The sequence below is a fragment of the Phalaenopsis equestris genome, unplaced genomic scaffold (genome assembly GCF_001263595.1).
Source record: "Phalaenopsis equestris unplaced genomic scaffold, ASM126359v1 Scaffold000140, whole genome shotgun sequence".
NCBI classification, from domain to species: Eukaryota; Viridiplantae; Streptophyta; class Magnoliopsida; order Asparagales; family Orchidaceae; genus Phalaenopsis; species Phalaenopsis equestris.
Window position 1 is genome coordinate 1,426,353 of NW_018164582.1, and position 22,647 is coordinate 1,448,999.

A 22,647-nucleotide genomic window follows, 5' to 3' on the forward strand; every position below is an offset into this window, starting at 1 on the left:
TGTTCCAATATATGTAGTTTACTCATTTGATGGCGCTAAGAAACGGTCATTGGAATAGTTTTGCCGAGAAAGCGGAGGTGCATAGTCATAAAAGAGAGAAAATTTTATGAAGAACATTTCTTCAATGGATAGATTCATGGGTATTCTTTCTGTTCCTTTTTCTCTTTTTTTATTTTAAAAAAGGTTGTTAGATTGTTGATCGTCGTATACTTGTTTTATTCAAATAAATCTCTCTCTTGAATCATATAAGTGATTCGGAGAGGAAAGAAACCGAATAAGAAGGGACATATGACAATGACGACAAACAGGATAAAAGAAAAATGTGGAGAGTCTACGCGCGATAAACCTCACAAGAATAGACTAATTATGTCCATCCAAACAAGATGGGGCGAAGGCACCTTAGACCAATATCTGCAAAAAATATCTACGCATACTACTCATAACAGAGAGTCATGTGCATGCACATGTTATGGGGTCAAAAGCACTCACAGAGGAACGTATTTCTACTAGTTAATTACATCTTGAGGGATACCCAAGAATACTCTCGATAAAAGGGGTTTCTCTTAATATTATCATAGACTTGGGGTATAGGCTATCGAAGGTAGGTTATTTAGTGTGGGAAAGTCTTGACGCTTCAAAGCTCATGCTAAGCCATCGGACAGAGGGTGAGTTTCTCACATCTCAAATAGGTAACGACTCATCAACATACAAACCCTACGGAATAACCTAAATCATCTTAACCGGGATATCTTAACATGTCAATGCACGTCTAGGTCATAAGGGCAGAGGACACATTATCGTATCCCAAATGAGCGGCAGCTTATCAGCATCATGCCATCAAGATGATATCGATGAAATCAAAGGAGCGACAGGGCTCAAAATGGCTCAACAACAAAAAGTTAGAGTAGTCTTAAAAAGTAGAGGTAGTTAGGTCAGGGTTCTACGGATCCATCATACACAGCTACTAGAAGCCTAAGTCTACCCAATCTTGAAGTTAGTCGACCCAACACGTCCAAAGATCCCCGATCAGCAATCTGTGAATTGCGTTATCTACGGGGACCTCGATAGCTCTAAGTTCAAAGGAAAGAAACTTTATCCCATGGCCGAAGCTCCAAGAGGTGAGACTTATACCAACTGAAATGACAAGGATGCATCAAGAAAGAAAAAAAGAGGGAGCTTCAGCTACAAAACTAGAAATCTTTCAAACAAAAGGAATTACACCCCTTCTGGGTTGAAGAGCCTTATAACACTCTAGGAGCATTAGACAATCACCTATATATATATAGATATATTATGTCAATTAGATTGGAGAAGCACGGGGACATCTCATTGGGACATGCAAATATGAATGCACTTATCTAAAGCAGTCCTTAAATATTGTGTAGGCCCTATTAATTATGACTGAGTATATTACCATGCAATGCAGCCTGTTTAAAATCTGGCCCAAAAGCCATGCAGAAAAATATAAGTCCAAGTTTTAAAGTCCCGAATATTTTAATCCTAAAAATTCCTTTATCTTATATATTTTTATTAGGATTTTATAGAAAGATCATGATTTTAAGACCAAATGAGCCTGTATTGCATCGTAATTTCCAAACAAACCACATAAATAAATAAAGAGAATAACATGCAATAAGGCAGAATAACAAGTCAAATCAAATAAATAAGAAAGATCGGTACTGTTGGGTCAACAACTTATCCCAGAAAAGAAAAAGATTGTTGAACTCCGCATATACATGTCTGATCCTAATTTTATACATGAATATCAAAAGCATAATTAAGATTCGGGACACAAGTATCTGTGTGCAGTCCTCTCCAGGTGGTTCCCAAGCTAAACGCCTCGAAACCCATGCCCATATTTTATTTCTGCTACATAACTTTCATAGACTCTAAAAAGTATAGAGGAAAAGTGAAAAAGACTCAACCAGCATGAAAATAAATGTTACCGGGAAAGCCAACGCTCAACGAATAAGGAGAAGTGCCTTATAATTGGACGAGCTGAATAGCACCTGCAAGGCTTCCCCGTAACGGTACTTGTGAGTGTGTGCATATAATTAGACACGACTCCGTGCAGCAAAGCGCCCTAACACACTTCCATTCATATCAAGCATGCAAGCACACCAAAAACACAAAATGAATGATGTCTAGCTAGCACAACCAATACAGTAAAGAACAATAGTCAGGCATAAAAAAAGGCTACCTAGCACCCTAAATTCCAGCTCAGAACACCATCTAACGAAAAGTGTCCAACCTAGTACCTAATCGCGCAGGGTAATGTCTCTAGCTATCGTATGAATTTGATGAGGTCACCACGCCGGCCCCATCCTAAAGATCTAAGAGATCTAAAGCACGTCACGGCGAGGGATGAAATTTTGAAAGAGGCGGCCTCACATATGACCTAGCATATATAATTTTAAACGTAGGTGGATATACTTATAATATTCGGCACTGTTGATGCAACAAATACTTCCAACTCCTGCAACCGCCAATCACCAACCACCAACCACCGCTTATAGGCCATCACAACGACCATCGATAGCCACCCGCTCCTGTATTATTACTACATGTGGAACTGATTTTGAGAGGAGTTGAGAGAAATCTAAGCTTCAAATATTTAAAAAATATATATATTTTTCAATTCAGATTTTGAAAGTAGGGTTTGAAGGTAGGTTGGAGTTTTTGTCCTGTATTATTACTCGTGCGGAATTGATTATGAACATTAACGACCCAATTTAGAGTTGAGTTGGTACCGACTCAAATAGATTTAGTGCAGGTTGAAATCGGCTCGTGGCTCATTGTTTTCGATTTCGAGCCAAGCCAGTTCAAAATTGCATCAAGCTCGACCCAGCTCAAAATCAAAAACAGCTGGCTCAATTTGAATTATTTGGATTTACTTTAGTTCAAAATAGCTTGATATGGCTCAAAATTGAAACTAACCAGCTCAAATTGAGTTATTTGTATCAGTTCTAGCTTGAATTAGGCTTAAAATTAGCACCTCTTGTTACATTCAAATTTATTTATTATTCTAAATATAATTTTTATAAATAAAAATTATTACAAACCCCTCTCGAGCGCCTATGTATGTATGGCTCGAAATTGGCTCGAATCGATCCAAAATTTTGGCTAATAACTCAGCCTATCTATTTCAATGTGATCCAAGTTAAAATTTGAATTAAGATGTGATTAGTTATAATATTAGTACGACGTTATCTTTTCTGATTATTTTTGGCTGTTTGTGTTAAATTTAATAACTCGGCCTGTTTATTTCTATGAAGGTTTGCAGCATCACATCGACAATATACTGGAAAAGTGAAAGCAACAAGTAGCAAATTTTACCAAATATATCAAATGAAAATCGGAAGGAGAGAATTGCTCTATAGCCTAACAGTGTTGATCATGGCCTGACTACGATGGCACAAACTTTTGACAGGACATGTTCCAAGCGCAGAAAAACAACATCAAAATTAATTCATTATCCAATTTGAAAATTGCATCAAATTATAATTTGAATAAAAAAATGGTGGAACAGGCACAAGCAAATTGATTAAAAAAAAAATTGCCAAATTAATTCCTTGACTTTTATAGGGGAGACATTTTAATCTCAGAATCTATAAAAGTCTTCATTTAGTCCATGTACTCTCTAAATGAGGGGATGAAATAATCCTCTCTGAAACCGTTTAAACCCATATTGAAAAAATATGTGAACTAATATGATGGTTTTATAGACTCCAAAAGCATGCATGACAAATGACAACTAGAGAGATTTTTTTTACAAAAGAAGCCATCAAGGCACATAAGAATCAGTAATACCAAAAACAAGATCAGAGCATTTACAGCATTAATCAGTCTCTAAAGCCTAGAAGTAAAACTTAATCCTAGTCTCAAATATCATTTGCATTTAAAGTTTGCTGACGCAAAATAGAAGCAATTTCAGTTGGTTACAAGCACATCCCAATACTGAAAGGTCCGCCTCATTCAGAACACCACGCTTTAAACTAATGATACCAAAAACCACAATTTCATCTCAACTGCAGATTACATAATCATGTTATTGTTCTTAATATAGAGGAGCACCTTGTCACAGCAGAAGTAATATTTAAACCTTAAATCATTAATCAAAACTTTCCAACATAAAATTAACAATCGCCCTTCGAAGTTTCAGGATAATTCATCCGAGAAGTTAACAGCCAAATCCCAATAGTGAGGAACGCCAGCATCAGCAAACACTTTTCGGGCAGCAGCATCACTTCTGCACTGGTGCAGAAGGAATCTATTAAAGTTTGGCTTAGCCGTGCTGCCCTGCCATACAAGAACACACTTATTAAGACGAGCCGCCTTGTCCTCATCTCCATTTTCATCATCTGCAACAGCAGCTGCCCAGTTAATTCGCTTCAGCATCAGCTTACCATACCTTTTAATGGATTTCCGGACCCCTTCAACAACCACGACACTCAGACCATCAGATATCACCAAACATCCCGTGAGGCGGTTTTCCTGGGCATTCACATCAACCTTAAAGCGTGTTTGAGGATGTGAAAGGTCATCAATTCTGTAGACAGAAACAAAAGTCTCAAGCATGGAAGGATCCTCAAAGAGCTTTCTCTCTTTCTTCTCACGGCGCTCTTGTGGAGTAAGCTTGCGGGCGATATTTCTATCCATATGAGCTTGCTCACGCTCAAGTGCAGCAGCTCTAACTTCCTTTTCCATTTTGGTTGGATCCTGGGTAGCCTCAGAGGAAAGGACTTTCATGAGGTTGCTCATCTTTATTTTGGGTTTTGGGGGTTCAATCAGACCTTGCCTTATCATCTCCTGCCTATCTCTTTCTTTGGCAAGTCTTCTCTGTGTCCTGAGTTTCTTCTGCTCTTTCTTGGTTAACTTCAAAGGCTGGGGCGGCGGTGGAGCAGGCTCTGCTGGCGGTTCGATTGGACGAGGGTGCTCGACATAGATGGTTATCTTCTCTAGGTTCAAATTATCTTCAGAAATATCTTGATAGGTACCAGAAGGTAAGTATGATTTGTCCCTGATAAAAACTTACAACTTTCAATAATAATTTGTTTGACAATAAAAGCAAAATCATGTTAATGTGAAGGTATTTGAGGCCCACTGGTTTGTATCTTCAAGAGCACAGATTCAAGCCACACGCTTCACAGCACACGCCTTTTTAAAAACAGTAAAATAAAATAAAACACTAATGTTAAAAGCATTGGTCACTTACCACCATTCTAATTCAGGAATTTCATCCTTCTTTTTCTCTTTGAAAGTTCTCTCGCCAATTGCAATTAAATTTGGGTTATCATCAGGTTCAGCCTTTGCCTTTGCAAGCTGTGACTGCTTTACCTTCAGTTCCTTTGCTTGGGCTTCTCCAAATTGATTCTGTCAGAATAGGCACTAAATTAAATTCATTAAAACAAGTTTAGAAGTTAGGCAAAAAGCAGTGACACAATGCTGATATTACCTTGATTTTCATAACCTCTGCCTGCTTTGACCATTTTCCCTCCTCCACAAACTGAAATGATGCCCTTTTAGGCCTCAACAGCTTTTCTTTATTGATACCTATACCAGTATCAAAATGTGCATTCTGCTCTGGAACAGCATCAAGTTCTGGTCTGAGTATCTGAAAAGCCTCTTTCTTCTGCTTATTTATATTAACCTGGTTAACAAAACAAATGTAAAGTTTCTTTAAAAAAGAATATTACCGTGAATTACAAATGAAATAAATTGATATCTACATACCTTCAATGTGCTAAGATTTGTCGCCTTGGGTTTGTTAATAACATTGCCGTGCTCATCTATTTCTCGCCCCTGGGCATCTAATCGCAGAACTGGAACTTTGGTAGATTTTGGCAGCAGTCCAGCATCAGTCACAGCTGACCCAGGAAACATATTTATGAGAGGTGCAAAATCAGGATCCTGACGAAATCCCATTCGTGCAGCAAGCTCTTGTGCACGCTTCACTGCCTCATAACTAGCTGCAGTTGCAAGGAGAGGTGCGTTACCCTCACGACCTGCATTTAATGCATTCCCAGATGGTGCAGACCCAACAGAAACATTTGGAGCAGATGGCATCTGAATAGGCATTGAAGTAGAAGCAGACGAGGAAAAAGAAGCACCATGTCTACTTGCAGCACCTGAAGGTTTCAAAGATTCTGCGTGAAGACTATCAACATAACCTGCACTGGACTGCTTATTTAGCTGTGAAGTAAAACAGCAGAAAGATTAGGCATGCCAACATCTTACAAAATTAATTCATTACTGTAGTACCGTACAGATCATTTACCACAGGAAGCTTCTTCAGCTTTTCCGACAATTGTTTCTGTATTTGCAAAGCTTTCTTAGCTTTCGCTAAAGCATCGCGAGACAAGCTGCCACTTTTGCCAGCAACTGAGGATGCCATTCCATCTGTACTAGATTTTCCAGTAACCTCATCAGATCTGATAACACTAACTCCCTCATTTTCATTGGTGGCAGTAATTAATGATACCTTAGCATGTATGGAATGAGAATTGGATGAAGTCTTGGAAACCTTTGACGCTACAGCAAGTGGTTCCTCAGCAAAAGCCTGCATAAATAGAAAAGAAAAAAGTACATTACAGAGATGGCAGAGACAGAGAAAAGAAACACTAAGCATCATAAGGTATCGAGAAAAGGTCAATAAAACAATTTATAAGTGATGCTGAAGAACTTTTGAGCACTCGAGTTTTAGAAAACTGAATCCATGCTGCCAGAGCTGGGGTGCCAAATGAAGTCTGTCATTCCCGCGTATGGCACCAAAAATAATTCTTGATGTGATGGATTTGGGGACCAAATGAAATCCGTCATAAACAAGAATTCAATAAAACTCATTTCATCAAAGTGGGAGTTAGATGAAGATAACAATGCAATCTACTTAATTTACAGATCAAAATTAAACCGAGAGTAGTACTACACTCGCCAAATAGATTCACAATTAAAACGAAGCCATATCATTTGCAAATAACTAAAGCTACAAAAAGAAATGCCAAAGATACTTTGATCACTTCAATAACTGTTTGTTAGATAATCTTTGATCCAGTATGCTCCAGTAAGAAGATTTATAAAGTATCCGACAATTTATTCAGATAAAACATACTTTCTATAGATATGAATTCCTCAATCCAAACATAAGGGTTTGTCAGATATAAAATCTTTGACATGCGGATGAGATTGTATCAAATAAAGGCTGATACTCATATCATAATCCTTTTACCAAAACATACAGTTTAATCAGAAATATTTTTATAGTACACCAGATGATTTACGAAGATCTAAGATCTTCAACTCTAATAAAGGCTTCGTAAACATCACTAAGGGCATATATTTATATAATTAACCGCTAAATTTGATTTTAGTCACATCAGCTGAAACCAAAAGTGTGAACTTGTCTAGGGTTTTATTCATAAGCAAGATGTTATTGCGTGGGTCCAGGATTACAAAGCAAACCTCAGTTGACAGACAAAAAGAGATATATAAACAAGAATACATCAAAAAACACTTTAATGATAGAAAGTTGCGGTGATCATTGAAATAGTATTAGACAAGACTTCCATGTCGATTTAATATGAAAAGAGTTGAAAAATACTAATGACAAATGTTAAATCTAAAGTGATTCCTATTTAATTTAATTTGATTTCAAAATAAAAACTTTAATACACATGTAACTCAAAATTGAGAAGGAAAAAAAGCACCCATACAACTCAAATTAATTAATGATTGATATTATTGATAAACGTAGTGGTAAAAAGTGGTGAAAAGTTTAAAATAATACTACACCAACCACATTTCAGCATATATCCTCGTAAACTCCACATAGCATTGAACTTCAAAAATTTATTCCAAACCTCATTGTCCCCTGTTAGAGCTTAACTATCTTTGGAATTGCACCCTCCAAAACCTTTTCAAACCCCAAAACACTTCCATTGGTTCCCCTACATCCCCTCGCGCCAAAAAAAATAATCACCAATAAGCTACACATCAATAACCACCATATTCATTGCATAAGTTGGTATCAAAGCCATGTAATAGTAGAATTTGAGGGGCCTCCTCCTTATAGTGGACTTCGTGGCTCAGCCACTAAAATAATTGTTTGGATCATTTTTTTTCATCCTCCATCATTTTGGTATTATAGATTAAACAATGTTTATTTCCATGCATTGGAAATGAGTTTAGTAAATCATTTTTCTATTAGAATTTTTTGTTAGTTTTTTAAACTTGAATGTGTTCTTTTCTTGTTTTTCTCTTTCTAAAATTCCCATCCCTAGGCTTATTTTTTTATTAAAAAAATAATCTTATTTTTCAATGAATTTTTCTATCAGGTCAATCCTTGATTTGATGACATATTTTGCACATTTTTAGGTCAATTATATTAGAATTTTTTATTTAAATTGGAAAAGATAAAATGGTTATCTAAGGTTTGCATGCTTTCATTCTTGTCATTTGAATCTTATTGTTAGAATGATTCATTTATATTCACAATGACTATTTGCTTTCCTAGTTCTTTTCAATATCATGTTTGCCTGTTGCATTTGTATTTTCAAATTTCTTTCCAATATCACCAAATTTAATTCTACCAAAAACTATTCCCAAAGAGGAGTTGTTGCAGACCAATACTTGACTACTCTGATATTTCACGTATTATCAATTCTTTTGTTATTCCAATAAATTTAATTTCATGTGTAAACATTGGATGTTACATTTCACGTAAGAATGTTACAAAAAAAAAAAAATTAATGAGCTAGAATTATTATCTAAGTGATAAACAATGCAACATCGCCTAAGTGAGGTCCACAATATCACATCATCCGTACACTTCACTTGCCAAATCATCAAAATCCAACTCGTAGCAAATATAGTCTCTTAAGACTTCTAAATAGTTGTTCCATCTTCCAGCAACTTCATACAATGGATACAACAGAGGGTTATAAAATAAAAAATAATGACATTGATGCATTTACTATTATTTGTCTATCATTTAATTGTGTTATCTTCTCCTTATGTGTAAAGCTTAAGCTTATAAATACCATAGAATCTATGAAAAAAAGGCAATGAAGTAAAATAGCAATTATTTCGAAAACACTTTCCTTTCTACTTGAGTAAAATTTAGTAGCTAACAACTTAATCTTATGTTAATGACCTTGAATATATTTGTGTGTGTGTGTGTTTTCTTTTTTCTTTCTTTTTTTCTTTTTTTTTTTTTTGCATTTCACATCTACGCTCCCCTTTGAATGATCTGAAGGTTATCTCTAAGCTCCTGAACTTCTACAATAACTTACAAATAAAATACTTAAACCACTCAAAATTTGTCCAAACTCAACCAAACGGCATTCTAATCACCCTAAATGACTCCATATCCTTATTTCGAACAACCCCAACTTTCAAAAAGATAATTACACACATCATATCTCAACATATAAAGCTCTCTTAAGCTCCACACAGAAGCAGCCACCAAAAAATTAGCTCAAAACCCACCATCACTTAACAGATTTTAGCTACCTTTGGATCTCTACCTTCCAAAACTCTAATTCACTTCCACTGTGTTCACCAACATCTCCTTACACCATCATATCCACTGCATCACACTAACCCCAAACCTCCATAAATAAAATGATAACAACCATCAACTTTAAAAGTTAATAAAAAGTTTAAATTACACATACAAACTTGGTCCTATTAGATTTATTATGATCCAATCCTATCATAGCCGCCTAACCACCCTTAAAGAAAGCTCTTGACAAGTTAGTCTTCATTCAAAATTTCAAACAAGACCAAACTTCCATCATAACTCGAGGGACTGGCACATAATGTTCTAAGTTGAATATTCCTGTTAACTAACAAGTTTTTTTTATTTTTATGTTTTTGTTATAAGAGCTGCATGATGAAGAAATTGTGGGTAGCACTTGACGCGCTATAAAAAAAAAAGATACTCAAACTAAAGTGCATACCTACATCTTATTTATTCCACAAGCATCATGGGGGTCAGACGTTAGAATATATTCCGTCTTACTATCGTCTAGAACTACTTGATGTAGCATTTCTTCCTCTAGTAGATGAATTCTCGTACTGCTAGATTTTCTTTCAAAGAAATCAATTATTACTACAAAAGTTCTTGATAAAGAAGTTTGTTTTGTAAACTACGCCTGAGAAAATGTTATGAGAAGTACTTGTAACAAACATCAAAGAGAGTAAGCTTTAAATTCAAAAAATAAATACGAGAATTAAAACTGATACTTGTGAAAAAGATATCTGAACCATATATAACCAAAGAGCAACTGTAATTTACTCGCCACAAAGAGATTCCAAGTTGTGTCAAATTTACATAAAATAAAGAATACTAACAATCAATAATAAATTATCTAGGAAAAATTCAGTCAAGGATAGTACTTAACAAAGAAATATAAGCCTCAAACCAATATAAAGAGATGAATTTTCCAGGAATTCGATAGTCAAACCTGTAGTGCATTAGAAGGAACCACGAATCCGAGTACAGCTAAAGATTTCAAATTAAAATATAAAATTTTAAAGAAACAAAGTCTAATTTACAGGCATAAAAACATTTAATATATAGACTCATCATCCTAATTGCCAAAGTTAGTAGATATGGTTGACCAAGAAACAGCCCAAACTAATTCAAAATAAAAGAGTTCAAATCTTAAATATAATCAAATCTAGGCCTCACACCAGAATTATATAATCAAACATGTAACTTGCGTTAAGGATTTCAAATTCAATAGGCACGCACACAAGATTGAAAATTAGAATAAGAAATTTAATAACTTAAATTGGATAATGCATCAAAGCAATTATATTTATAGACAAATCAAGATAAAGTTAATAGATATGGTGGGAAAAAGTCAAACCAGTCCAACTTCAAATAACAAAAGCTCATATTTTAAATCTAATCAGGAATTAAAAAAGCCACTAAAATCCCGTGAATAAAACTATACAAGTAATATACAACCAATGAAATATAACTCAAAAAGTAGCAATCAGCTATACCATTCAAAAATAACCATTACTTTCTCCATTAAATGCCCTCAAGAAGTAAAAATGTCACAACAAACAAAAGTGGAGTTAGCAATATTGATGAAGCAGAACAACAAAACCATAGTATGCAGTATTCAAAAATTTGCAGATAACTAAACCAACCCCATAAATAGAAACAGGTAACGGTACCAAGCTCAAGTCCCCCACAGCATTCTACCCAACTTGAAATATTCAATTCTAACGAATCGAGCTTTTGATATTGTCCCCATAATGACAAACAAATAAGAACCATAGGAAGCACTTGAATTAGCCCAATGATATCGAAGAACCAAACCAAAATGATCTCACAGCAAATCACATATACCAATCTATCATTAAGAAATAACAAATATATATTTTTTCAGGCCATCATCATAAACAAGCCACAAAATACCAAGACTACAAAAAATAAATCAACCAATAAAATAAATAAATTAGCTCAAAACATTTTGTGATGTTCCTAACTAGAAGCATGAAATTTTTTATCAAATCTACACAGCTTGGATAAATTCGGCTCAAATTTTAGCATTTTATAGTCACCAAGAAAATCAGGGCATAAATTTTAAGATTCCTACAAAGACATTATTCATCACAAGTACATCTTGCCAATGAACAAAATATCTCTAGAATTCACTAGCACCAATTGACATAATCCCATAATCTAGAATAGCCTCGAGAAGAAGCACTATATGTATCTGGCAAAGAGTTGAAGTTTAATTTATAAAAGGAGAGTTGAAAGAGAGAAAACCCAAAAGAATTGATAATATGGTCATGAAATAAAACTAAATCAAACACTTTAAAAGAAGATTAATGCAAGAATTTCCTAAATTTTTCAAGTTATATGTAGTTGTTCCAATTCGTTGAAAATTTTAAATGGTCCTGCCATTCTTGCATTTAAATTCTTGAAAGTTCCTAGCCATGATTTTATTATCTTCTTTAAACCCCATGTACCGTTTGTTCATAATATAAAGCACGTAAATGCTAGCTAAAAGATTTTGTATAGTTTCATGCAAAACATGCATACATTGTGCAAATGTACTAGGCCCGTACACTATAGAAAGTTCAATGATACCCATTAGATTTTCTATGTTGAAACCTTGTGATAATCTCAAAGGGACTCATGCTGGTAGACTTACTAGTAACAAAATTGCATGGTAACTCAATTTTAAGTAAATATTAAATCCAGTTCAAATGCTTGTTCTTTAATTAAATAATGTAATACATCTCCCAAACCTCTATTTACTACAATTTATCTACTGCATTGTGGGCAATGAACAGTTAAAAATTTAAGCTGTTCACTATTTTCCTCCAATGAGTTTTTCCATAAATAACTATTGAATCGTATCTCCCTATCAAAACTAAATTTTTCCTTTTAGGAAACCCATATATCTTACACATCTCATTAACTCGTAGTTTAGTAAGATAAGAAACATAAATATTTTAATGTTATATTCAAAGATGATCTACCATATTAAAAAAGAAAGTCATTCTTTCTCAATGATTGTGGTAAACCTAACATAAAACTAACTACTTTTCAGGGCTCAATAAAAATAATGATAATGCATGCACGTACAGGCCTTATGATATGTTTCCCACATTAAGTAGAATAACAAGTTCTACACTTATGTGCAATGTCCCCTTTTAGATTTGGCCTCAAATATATATCCTCAGTCATGAAAATAATCTTATACATACCAGAAAACCAGTTCCAGCATGTAGGTTTAGAATCGAGTCTCTCAATGATTAAAAAGAAATGCAAAGAAGAAATCACTTAAACAAATAATCAACTTAAAGCATGAAATCATTTTAAAGAAAAACTAGATTATTATTGAAGCCTTGGTAAATTTCGCGAATATCCTTAAAATTAGCAATTTATATATGATCAAAGTAATCATATAGTTTTAACCCAGTTTTAACATCCACTGTATCGAATGATTAGAAACTTAATGCGTCAACAAGTTCATTTTAGTTCCAGCATACTGTTCAAGGACAAAATAATATTCCAATAAAAACTCAACTGAATTGGTATGTCATTATCCAACTTCTTTTGAAAACCCAAATATTTCAAAACATGATCCGGGTATGATACAAATTCTTCAAATAAAAGAGTACAAAAATGCCTTTCATACTTTAAAAATTGATGTATAACATGATTCCATTTGTCATGAAAGAATGCAACAAGACGCCCTCCTAACTTTAACACGACTCCAATATCAACACTAGAGGTGCATCACAAGAAACCTCAAGCATTAAAATCAAGTAGACTTAAGCATAGCTGCATTTTTAAGTCTTTATTTAAATCTCAGTAAAAGAATGTTCAGCAGCTTTAGTGGATATGAATTTGCCTTTCTTCATGCACTTTGTTAATGGATCAATGATGGTAGTGAACTCTTTAATAAATTATTTATAAAAAAAGAGTCAGACTATAAAAACCTTAATATCATGTGTATTAATGGGCTTTACTCAATCAACAATTTCTTTGACAATGTGAGAACCAATAGATAATTTGTCCCTATACACAATAAATCCTAAAAATATCACAAATGCACTGACAAAGGAACATTCTTTCGACCCAGATAAATACATTCCTACTAAAAAAAACCACAAATACCTTCTCAAATGTGCCAAATAATTGTATCACATCTTGCTAAAAATTAATACATCACAAAAGTAAATAAAAAAATTTGTCAATAAAATATCACAATATATAATTCAATATTATAAAAAAAATGTTATATGAATTGGTTAATCCAAAGGGAATACCAACCATAATAATCTATTTTAAGTGTTTAAAGAGTTTTCTTTCATCACATTCCCTCCTTCTAACTTGATGATAATTATTAATCAAATCATCTTTAGAATAGATCCCAGCACGATGTGTCATATATACCATATTATCCAAACAAAGTATAGAAAATCTATTTTTAATGTTAATTTGCATGGTCGTTATATAACATACATACACACACCAACTATATCTTTTTAAGGTTTAAGCAAAATATAAAGACAAGGCTTCATGCTTTCCCTAATAAATCTCTTCTGAAATAATGTAATTTATCTCTTAAATTCAATATGTTTAGTTTGATTCATCCTTTAATAAGTTAAATTAGGCAATAATAATCTAGATCTAAATCAATAAGAAATTCATCAAATAAATAGCTTTAAAATCAATCAATATTTGATCATCAAACAGAACCACAACCTCAAACAATCATTATGTGACTCAACAAGCACCAAGCCATATATGATGCTCTCATGCTTACTCTCATTTTGAAATTCATGGTTATTTTCACATCATTTGGAAGAAAATATTAATTTGTAGATCAAGGTTACCCTTAGGCACCGTAGGTTTCAAGCTTCTATTTCCTCGTTAATCATAAAACCCTACACGGTTGAACTCCCAAAAATATGTAGCATCTAAAATATAAGGCAAAAATCTACCCAGAAAAACAAGAGCAACATCCATTAGCACAACGGATTCTACTAGTATAGATAATTAATTGAATCATACTTGAACACTTTTGAGATAAAAATATTTTTTTTAATTATTTGTGATACTTTATGATAATTCAGATTTCAAATTCATGCAATCTATAGATAGACACAGAATTGATACAACATTCTATTATGAGTATCCAAAAATCTTCCTAATGTTAAAAAAAATGTAACAATTCTCCATAAATCATATTCAACATTAGAAGTAACTCGATGCAACATATGATATTTAAGAAATATCAACTTGAACATTCTCAGTAAATTACTCATCAAATTCAATAGCATCATCGGAATCCCAGATTTTAGTATCATCCTTGATCCTCCTGCACATTTATATGCAAAATCCTACTTTAATACTCATTAATGTAATGACCAATTTGATGTCATCTAAAAAGGGCTTGGCAAAAATCTAAAGCCCAAATGCGCAGGCAATTAATCCTTTTAGTATCCTTAATACTTATCGCGTAAGATCCAAGAGATTGGACTTAGATGCTTTAGCAAAATGAAGCCCTTCCTAAAAATATATAGTAACTACTAAAACCTAGAATTCCAAAATTTACTCAAAATCTAATGCAAACTAAAAAGTATGCTCAAAGTATAGAATTAAGCGAGATATCATCTCTTTTTATGTCAAATCTCAAACCATACCTAAAACTAGAGACCGTGCTTCTAAAATCTTCAATTGTTTCAGAATACAATAGTGACACTTCGATTATGTTCGCGTGTTCAATTGCAAATATCGACTCTTGTTGAATAAATTAAATTATAAAGTAAAAAATGCTGATAAGAAAAACAATTTTTTTTAATTTCTTTCATTTTTACTTCTTTCCCCTTGTGTGTTTGTTCAATAAAGTTTATTATGCATAATTAATTTCACTTTTGGAAAATATTGTTTGTAATTGTTAAGTTATGATTTTCCATTCCAAAAAGTTATCCAAATGCAGTACTTGATTAGTAAAATTTTCAGGATCAATATTATCATCAAAAGTAGATATTGTAATTTTACCCTTCTTATTATTCCACTTATAACCTTTTTTTTTTTTTTTTAAAAGTTTGTGATTTTCATAAGAATTGTAAGTAAACACTCCTTCTTTCTGCTAACACTATTAACATACAATTGAATTGGCTCAGCATTATGGTTGGAATCAACTTCAAGATTATGAACAAGAATTTGTTTAGCTTCCAATATGTTGATTCATGCTTTAACTAAATTAATGACATCACACAATTGAATTTGTTAACTCAATAATTCAACCAATGATTTTGCAAAGGTTGTTGAAATCTCATGCATTCACAATCTGCTAGCTTATCCTAATAGCTAGTCCCACTTCTAAGTGTTGCGTTAACATACCCAAAGCTATGATATCAATTTGATTTACAGCAAATAGTTTAAAAGCAGGTTGGGACATATGGCAAAGTTGACATTCTATTTCATATTTACTTCTTTCTACCAAAAACAAAATCATGTAGAAGGCTCTTTGACCAAATAAGATTATTAGAAAGTTAAGACCCAGTACTTAATGAGCATTAAAACTTTTTATAATGTCGATAATAGTTAATATTATAATTTTTTACATAAAGACCTATATTTCAAAAATTATAAGTATAATTTAACATTTCAACTCATGATCACAAGCAGATGAGATACGTTCAGCTAGCTTGGATTTTTGTTGGGTTTTCAAACTCAGCTGAGTTACAATCCTAATCCCAGGATGCAGGTGGTCCAACATTGTCACGTGTTACCCATAAGACATCCATATGTTAGCCACAAGCCATTCCTCATATATTCCATGACATCACAATGCTAGTCGTGCCACCAATATGAAAAACAAATAGGTCATCTACCGCGCAAATAACAAGGGCTGGCGCCCTTCAAAACACTAACATAGGGCCTTGTCTTGTTGCAATGAAATACAGATTTAATCTCAAATGGAATATAGATATAGTAATTAAACCACAAAAATAACCCATTTTAATTATGTAAATTATTCATATCAAATACTACATCCAAGACATTTGGAAGGCTAATAACCCATTTAAAAGAAAAATCAAAACTATCAATTTAAACTTGTATCTATGTCTATACATATGAAACTAAACAATATCATCAAAATTCTTCAAAGACCCTCTATAAAAGTATCAAAGTGTGAATTTGCACTAATTATCAAACAATAATATACAAATACTAATCAACCAAGAAACATTTTAGACACTACAAAGATAATCCCCATGCAAGCACATGAAAATAACTAATTTAGAATCCGTTTGAGACAGCTGAAGCTTTTGTAAAAATGGTTGAACAGCTATTGCGTAGCGAGCAAATTTTGTGAAAACTGCTGAAGGCATTTAAATATTTTTATTTTAGAAAAAAAGGACAACTTTTTTACAGCTACTACACAGTAATAGCTGTGGTTCTCATAAACAGCTTTGCACCACAAAAATTTCTGCAAAACAAGAAGAAAGTAGTGGCCAAACAAAGCTATACAGTATGTTGATCCATAAAGACCCTTAATAAAAGTAGCTTTTAAAAAGATAAATTTTATCCACAATTTCTATTTAGCTTTGTCAAATATAACTTTTCTAAATCATGTTCTAAAAAAATATAACAAAATTGTCTAATTTTTCAGCCAAACAAACACTACAATTTTACTTTTTTCTGCCACACATACAGTCCAAAAGTAACCTTAAATTAATCCTAAGTGTATCTCGATTATGTGTAACATATTTAAACCAATGAATAATTATCCAAATTAAATAAACCCAAACAACTGGAAAGCTATTATCTCACTTAAAATAAAAATCACTAATATCAACAAAAAATTATACCAACCTCTATAATAATGCATAAAATCAAATAATACAACAAAAAATCTTCAAAATCACCAAAATGCACCTTGAAAGCAACTATCAAACAATAATATCCATAAAATTTGGCAACAAAGGAACTAGATCGCACGGCAAAAGGTATCCCAAAAATATCTCATCAAACAAGCCAACTTAATTAGCCAAGTTCATCTCATTATCTAGGTTCCTATCCTCTCAGCTCTATCGTGATTGTCATTACTAATTGATGAACCCAATTTCTTCATTTCTACTTTATTTATACTTACAAGGGATATACATTCATGTTATTTAGCAAAAGCATTCTAAATGCATCTATTCTTCAATGAAGACATCTTTATTTAACAAATATTGAAATTAGTTAAAAACGAAAGTAAATATAAGGTGCATCAGATATAAAAGAAAAAAAATGAACTTATCAATAACTGATGAGAAAATTACAGTGGGTGGATAAAAAATTGAGAGTAGAATCAAGTAAGATCATGGAGTTCATAACACTAGCTTGCCTGGAAAAAATCCATAACTCATGTTCCACACAGTCTAACTCTATGAAACACAATAAACAAGAGTAAAAGATTTGAATTAATTTCTTCTTTTAACTTAGTCTTTCATGAATATTATACTAATAATGATTGACAATTCAAATAATGTCATCCATTTCTAAAAGAAAAATGTTAATTTTAAACCTCAAGTCTTGAAAGTAAGCATTTGAAACACCTTCATAAAAATCAGTAAATGGTATATGCTCCCATTAGTTCAAAATTGCTCAATATAGCTCTTATCTCACAAAACTTTCATTGCATCCTCTACCACCAAATAACATACTTCCTCTTCAATTAAGCCCCGTGCACTCACCCCCTTTGCTATCCTAGAGCATTCCTGGGCATCATCCTCTCTTACTCCATCTAAATGCACTTCAAGTAAGATGAATTACAATTATCCTACAAGCCATGCATTGGCTTTTCACACTCATCATAAAGAACATTGTTTTATTGATGCTTTCTAGATAATATATGCAGCCAACTTTCAGTATTGTCACAACTAATATTGAATGCATGGCCATTTGAATTAACTTAACCATTCAAAAGAATACTGCAGCAGTGGGAGAGGGATCATGAGTTCAATCTACTTGTCACTAACAATTTCCTAAGTGTATTTTGTATATCACTTCTTTAAAAAAAAACATCATAACTGCTAAATACTACAATACTTGATAACACTTCTGTCACTACATTCACACACTAAGAAACTCATGTGCAGTACTCATTCTTCTATTCACATAGCACCTTTTACAGCTTAGGATTTAATCAGAACACTTGAGACAAGTTATGTACATACTACAGACTTACTATTCAAAAAAATAACCATCTTTGTCCAAGTAATAATAATTGGTTCATCATTTATTATTATTATTATTATTATTTCTGGTAACAAGTGGATAAAGAGTTTTATATGCCATGTTCCCTGTGGTAGGCACAAACACACTCAGAGTTAACAGCTAATGAAACAAAAGAACCATTGTAATTAACATGACCACTAAAATGTTATTCCCAAAGCAGCCACCTTAGCTCATTAGAAATATAAATACAAAGCACTATCAAAATGTATGGATGCGACTCGTCTAGAAAACAACTTATAAAAAAATGAGTGTATTGCAAGAATAAATAAGAAACAATCTTACAGAAACGGTAGATAACGATATTAAAAACTCACTTTTGCTAATGAACCGCTGAAACACATTGTGTCGGCCACCATTAGCATCAGCCAACCGTTCGGTTTTCGATTCAACCTCGGCATTATCAGATGAAACAGGTGATTTTGTCACCACAGACCTTTCCAGCTTCTCCTTCTTAACATCATCGTTAAATCTCTGATCCTTTCTAACAGTTTCTTTTCCTTCTTCAGCATATATCTTCTCCACCTTATCAGCATCATCACGTAACCTTCTTCCACGTTTGCTACTCCCATTCATTTCTTGTTCCTTCTTCTTCAGTCTGTGCTTCATATCATCATCCGTAACCATTATTCCTTCATTCCTTCTACCCTTAGAAGTCTTTCCCTTCCTACCATCTTTGCTATCTTCTGACAACACGCCCGCATCATCCATATCCCTATCCTCAATACGCCTCATTGATTTCCTATACTTTGCATCAGAAACCCTAACACGCTTGCCACTGTTATTCTCAATTTCCTCATCATCACTGCCCCTATTATCCTTCCTCTTCCTATGACGCCTCTCCATGGACTGTTCAACTTCCTCATCATCACTGCCCCTATTATCCTTCCTTTTCCTATGACGCCTTTCCATGGACTGTTCATAAGAAAACCCTTCCCTCACTTTTATAACACCTGAAATGTCAAATATATAAATATATAAGAATCATGTGGTGTGAAAAATTTACATGCATATCCCTCAATTCGCATACTTACCTCAATATAACATTAACCCGGGTAGAAATATTTGTTAAGACATCGTGACCAATATGGGGTCACTCACCTACCTAACCTGACTCGCTATCAATGCATGCATGCAAATGCAAGTGCAGACAGTCACATGAAAGAAGTGTTGGGTATGTCGTGGAGACAGTAACCCTGAAGGGTGGGTATGTCGTGGAGGCAAAGGCCAAAAAACTGGGCATACCGAGGAGTCAGCGGCTCTAAAGATGATGATCCTCACTAAGGAGAATCATACAAGTGGGATGAGTGTGTAAATGGACCCTCAAAATGCAACCCAAGCACCATGAAAACAATGCAAAATGTCATGCAACACATAACCATAGAGGAGTTGTGCTCAGTCACCTAAGGCATAGGAAGCCATTAGGGAGAATTACACCTCATCCCGATAATGACCACACACATTTGCAAATGAAAAGCACATACAGGGTATAGTGCACCATGCAAGCAAGGATTCAGACTCCTGCACATGCACAATATACACTATTTGAAGAGAAAGTGTTGTCGACCTGGCCGGGGTGGCCGATCGAGGCATAAGTACTGCCGACCAGATGGGGCGGCCGGTCGAAGCATAAGTGATGCCGACCGGATTGGGGTGGCCGGTCGAGGTTAAAGTGCTACTAATCGGGCCGGGGAGGTCGGTCGAGGCAAAAGTGATGTCGATCGAGCCAAAGCTGTCAGTCGATGTGAAAGTGATGTTGACCGGGCCGGGGTGGCAGGTCAAGGCAAAGTGCTAATGCAAACATGCTCCAAGCAAAATGCAATACAATTCAAGGCAAATCAAACACGTTTGATAGCGAATCGTGCCTGTGCTAACGCCCTCACATAGAAATCTGGGGTTTATGCTCTTGGATTTGCGGCATACCTGCCTCCTGTTTTTGGCGAGGCATGTGGGGAGTTTCTTCCGGGGGATTTCGAGAGGAAACTCTCCACGTCGTCGTGGAATGGGCTAGCCACAAAGCTTTTCCCAATTTCATGACATCTTGAGGCTTTACAGAGTGAGCTAGCCACAACCTTTCTCATCTGCAAAATTCAACTTTCTAATTTCGCCAAGGAAAAATTGGAGCATCCAAAGTAGGAAACACTAGGCTCTACAAAGTGATTGCGCAATTGCGCCGATTAACGGAGACCGACACATCCACCCCACGCGGGTTACCAAACCCACATGTCTATACTCAACTAACTCTAGGGCTGGCTATGAAGTAAAAGAAGAAGAGTCTGAGGAGGTTATACCGTCGCGTTGGTTGCTCATCGTCCAGCAAAGTCTGGGAAGAAGCTCTCCTCACAAGGATAAAAGACGCATCGGCCTCTTCAAGTTGAGATACGGTTGGTGCCCATCAAACGAAGTTTCTCTGCCCTAAATGGAATGCGAACCAGAAGGGAGGGACTCCGACCAAGAGGCTGCGCCGGCGAGGTGGAGTAGGCTTCAGCGGTAGCTTTGTTGTCGGAAGCTTCGCCGAGAGAGAGCTCGGTCGAGGAAGGACGCTGGTGAGGGAGAACTGAGACCGGCTGGAGCAAAGCGTCGACGATGAGCGCCGGCCGGCGAGAGCTTCGGGCTAAGGATGGCGCGACGAAAACTAGGGCACGCCGAGAGGTTCGGCCTCTCTGCTAAAAGAGAACCCCGGGGATGGCCTCGGCTCGGAGGAGAGAAGGCAGTAGAGTGTTCGCCGGCGAGGATCTTTGGGCGGAAGAATACGCCGGCGGCTTTCGCTAGGAGAAGCTAGGGCACGCGAATAGGGGGTCGCGGCTTCGATCGCGAAGGAAGGGGGGAAACCAGGCTCACACGTGTGAGGAGGAGGGGGCGCTGGCGGCGAGGCTCGCCGACCGGAGAGGGAGCTCGTGTGCGAGGAGGAAAGTCGACGGGGTTGCCCTAGGGCATGCGATCGGTAGACGTCGGGAAGAATGGCATGAGCCCGCAGGAAAAATAAAACATTGTAAGTTTTTATATATTTTTTTAATTTTATTTTATAATTTAAATGCATCCATTTATGCATTGCTTGCTCGCACTCTCGCACGCAAAATCATAGCAAAAGAAGTTTTCTTCTTGCCTAAAATTGATGCTCTAGACTTGCCCGCACTGTTTGTTTCCTCATCTTGATTGGTATGGACAGCTTCGTTGACGATCAGGTTAAATTCAAGTATTAATTCGTGTGTAACATGACGAATAATATTTGTCAGCCCAATTTAAGTCGTCCAATAAACAAGATTTGATCGGTCTTTGCCTAAGCGACGACTAGAGTCTAACAAGACTATCCTGATAGCGTGCTTCTCAACATGCACCGACAGAGCTGCAAGTTCGTGTAAAAAAATACATCAATTTTGGTTTTCCTTTGATTTTTTGTTTTGTGTTTGATTTTTTTTTAATTTATTTTAAATTTTATTATGGGGTTTATATGAATGTGTATGTGATGTGCATTGTGGTGTATGTGTGAGTCCCGATACTAATCCTCTACGAGGGTCAAATAGGAAATTCTAATGCTAGATCCTAGGCTCTAGGAGGAGGGAAAGGAATACCTCATAAAAATACAATCAACACTTACCTTCTTCTATAAAACACCAATTAACAGCCTACCTTTCATGTAAAAGGGAGGAATCTCTATAGCAAACAAACCTATTAACTTTCATGCAACAAGGATTTCGTTAAACCAAATCAGCAATCTACATAGCATGTCAAGTACATAATTAGTGGAGTGAGCTAAAGCCCTTGGTTTCGCAAGTGGTGGAAAAGAGTTTAGGTGAATGGTTTCGGGGTAGAGAAGGGAAGCGTATGCAAGAGCTTCAGATGAGGTGAAGGAGAAAGAAGAAGAAAGTTTCATTCAT

The 22,647-nt window shown here is 35.1% G+C and overlaps 2 protein-coding genes across 2 annotated transcripts; both read right to left on the bottom strand.

The window, feature by feature from the left end:
• Positions 1–3,876: 3,876 nt before the first annotated feature.
• LOC110021699 (protein RDM16) lies at positions 3,877–21,745 on the bottom strand. The gene is made up of 7 exons (XM_020720293.1): positions 21,061–21,745; positions 6,482–6,559; positions 6,278–6,399; positions 5,734–6,192; positions 5,456–5,650; positions 5,216–5,373; positions 3,877–5,020 (listed from the first exon to the last, which is right to left on the bottom strand). Exons 3-7 carry the CDS (start codon positions 6,392–6,394, stop codon positions 4,159–4,161), a joined length of 1,791 nt encoding a protein of 596 aa, XP_020575952.1. The 5' UTR covers positions 6,395–6,399; positions 6,482–6,559; positions 21,061–21,745; the 3' UTR covers positions 3,877–4,158.
• LOC110021696 (zinc finger CCCH domain-containing protein 13-like) lies at positions 14,795–19,681 on the bottom strand. Its single transcript, XM_020720290.1, has 2 exons — positions 19,101–19,681; positions 14,795–14,855 (listed from the first exon to the last, which is right to left on the bottom strand). Exons 1-2 carry the CDS (start codon positions 19,679–19,681, stop codon positions 14,795–14,797), a joined length of 642 nt encoding a protein of 213 aa, XP_020575949.1.
• Positions 21,746–22,647: the final 902 nt, after the last annotated feature.

Bases quoted from the DNA above. Each gene is read 5' to 3' on its own strand.
- LOC110021699 (XM_020720293.1), bottom strand. From the start codon at position 6,394: ATGGCATCCTCAGTTGCTGGCAAAAGTGGCAGCTTGTCTCGCGATGCT. The intron at 6,193-6,277 runs GTAAATGATCTG...TTTACTTCACAG, and splicing joins AGCTGAAGAAGCTTCCTGTG to CTAAATAAGCAGTCCAGTGC. The intron at 5,021-5,215 runs GTAAGTGACCAA...AGTTTTTATCAG, and splicing joins ATTCCTGAATTAGAATGGTG to GGACAAATCATACTTACCTT.
- LOC110021696 (XM_020720290.1), bottom strand. From the start codon at position 19,681: ATGGAAAGGCGTCATAGGAAAAGGAAGGATAATAGGGGCAGTGATGAT. The intron at 14,856-19,100 runs GTTCATTAGCAA...ATAAATGTGCAG, and splicing joins CGACACAATGTGTTTCAGCG to GAGGATCAAGGATGATACTA.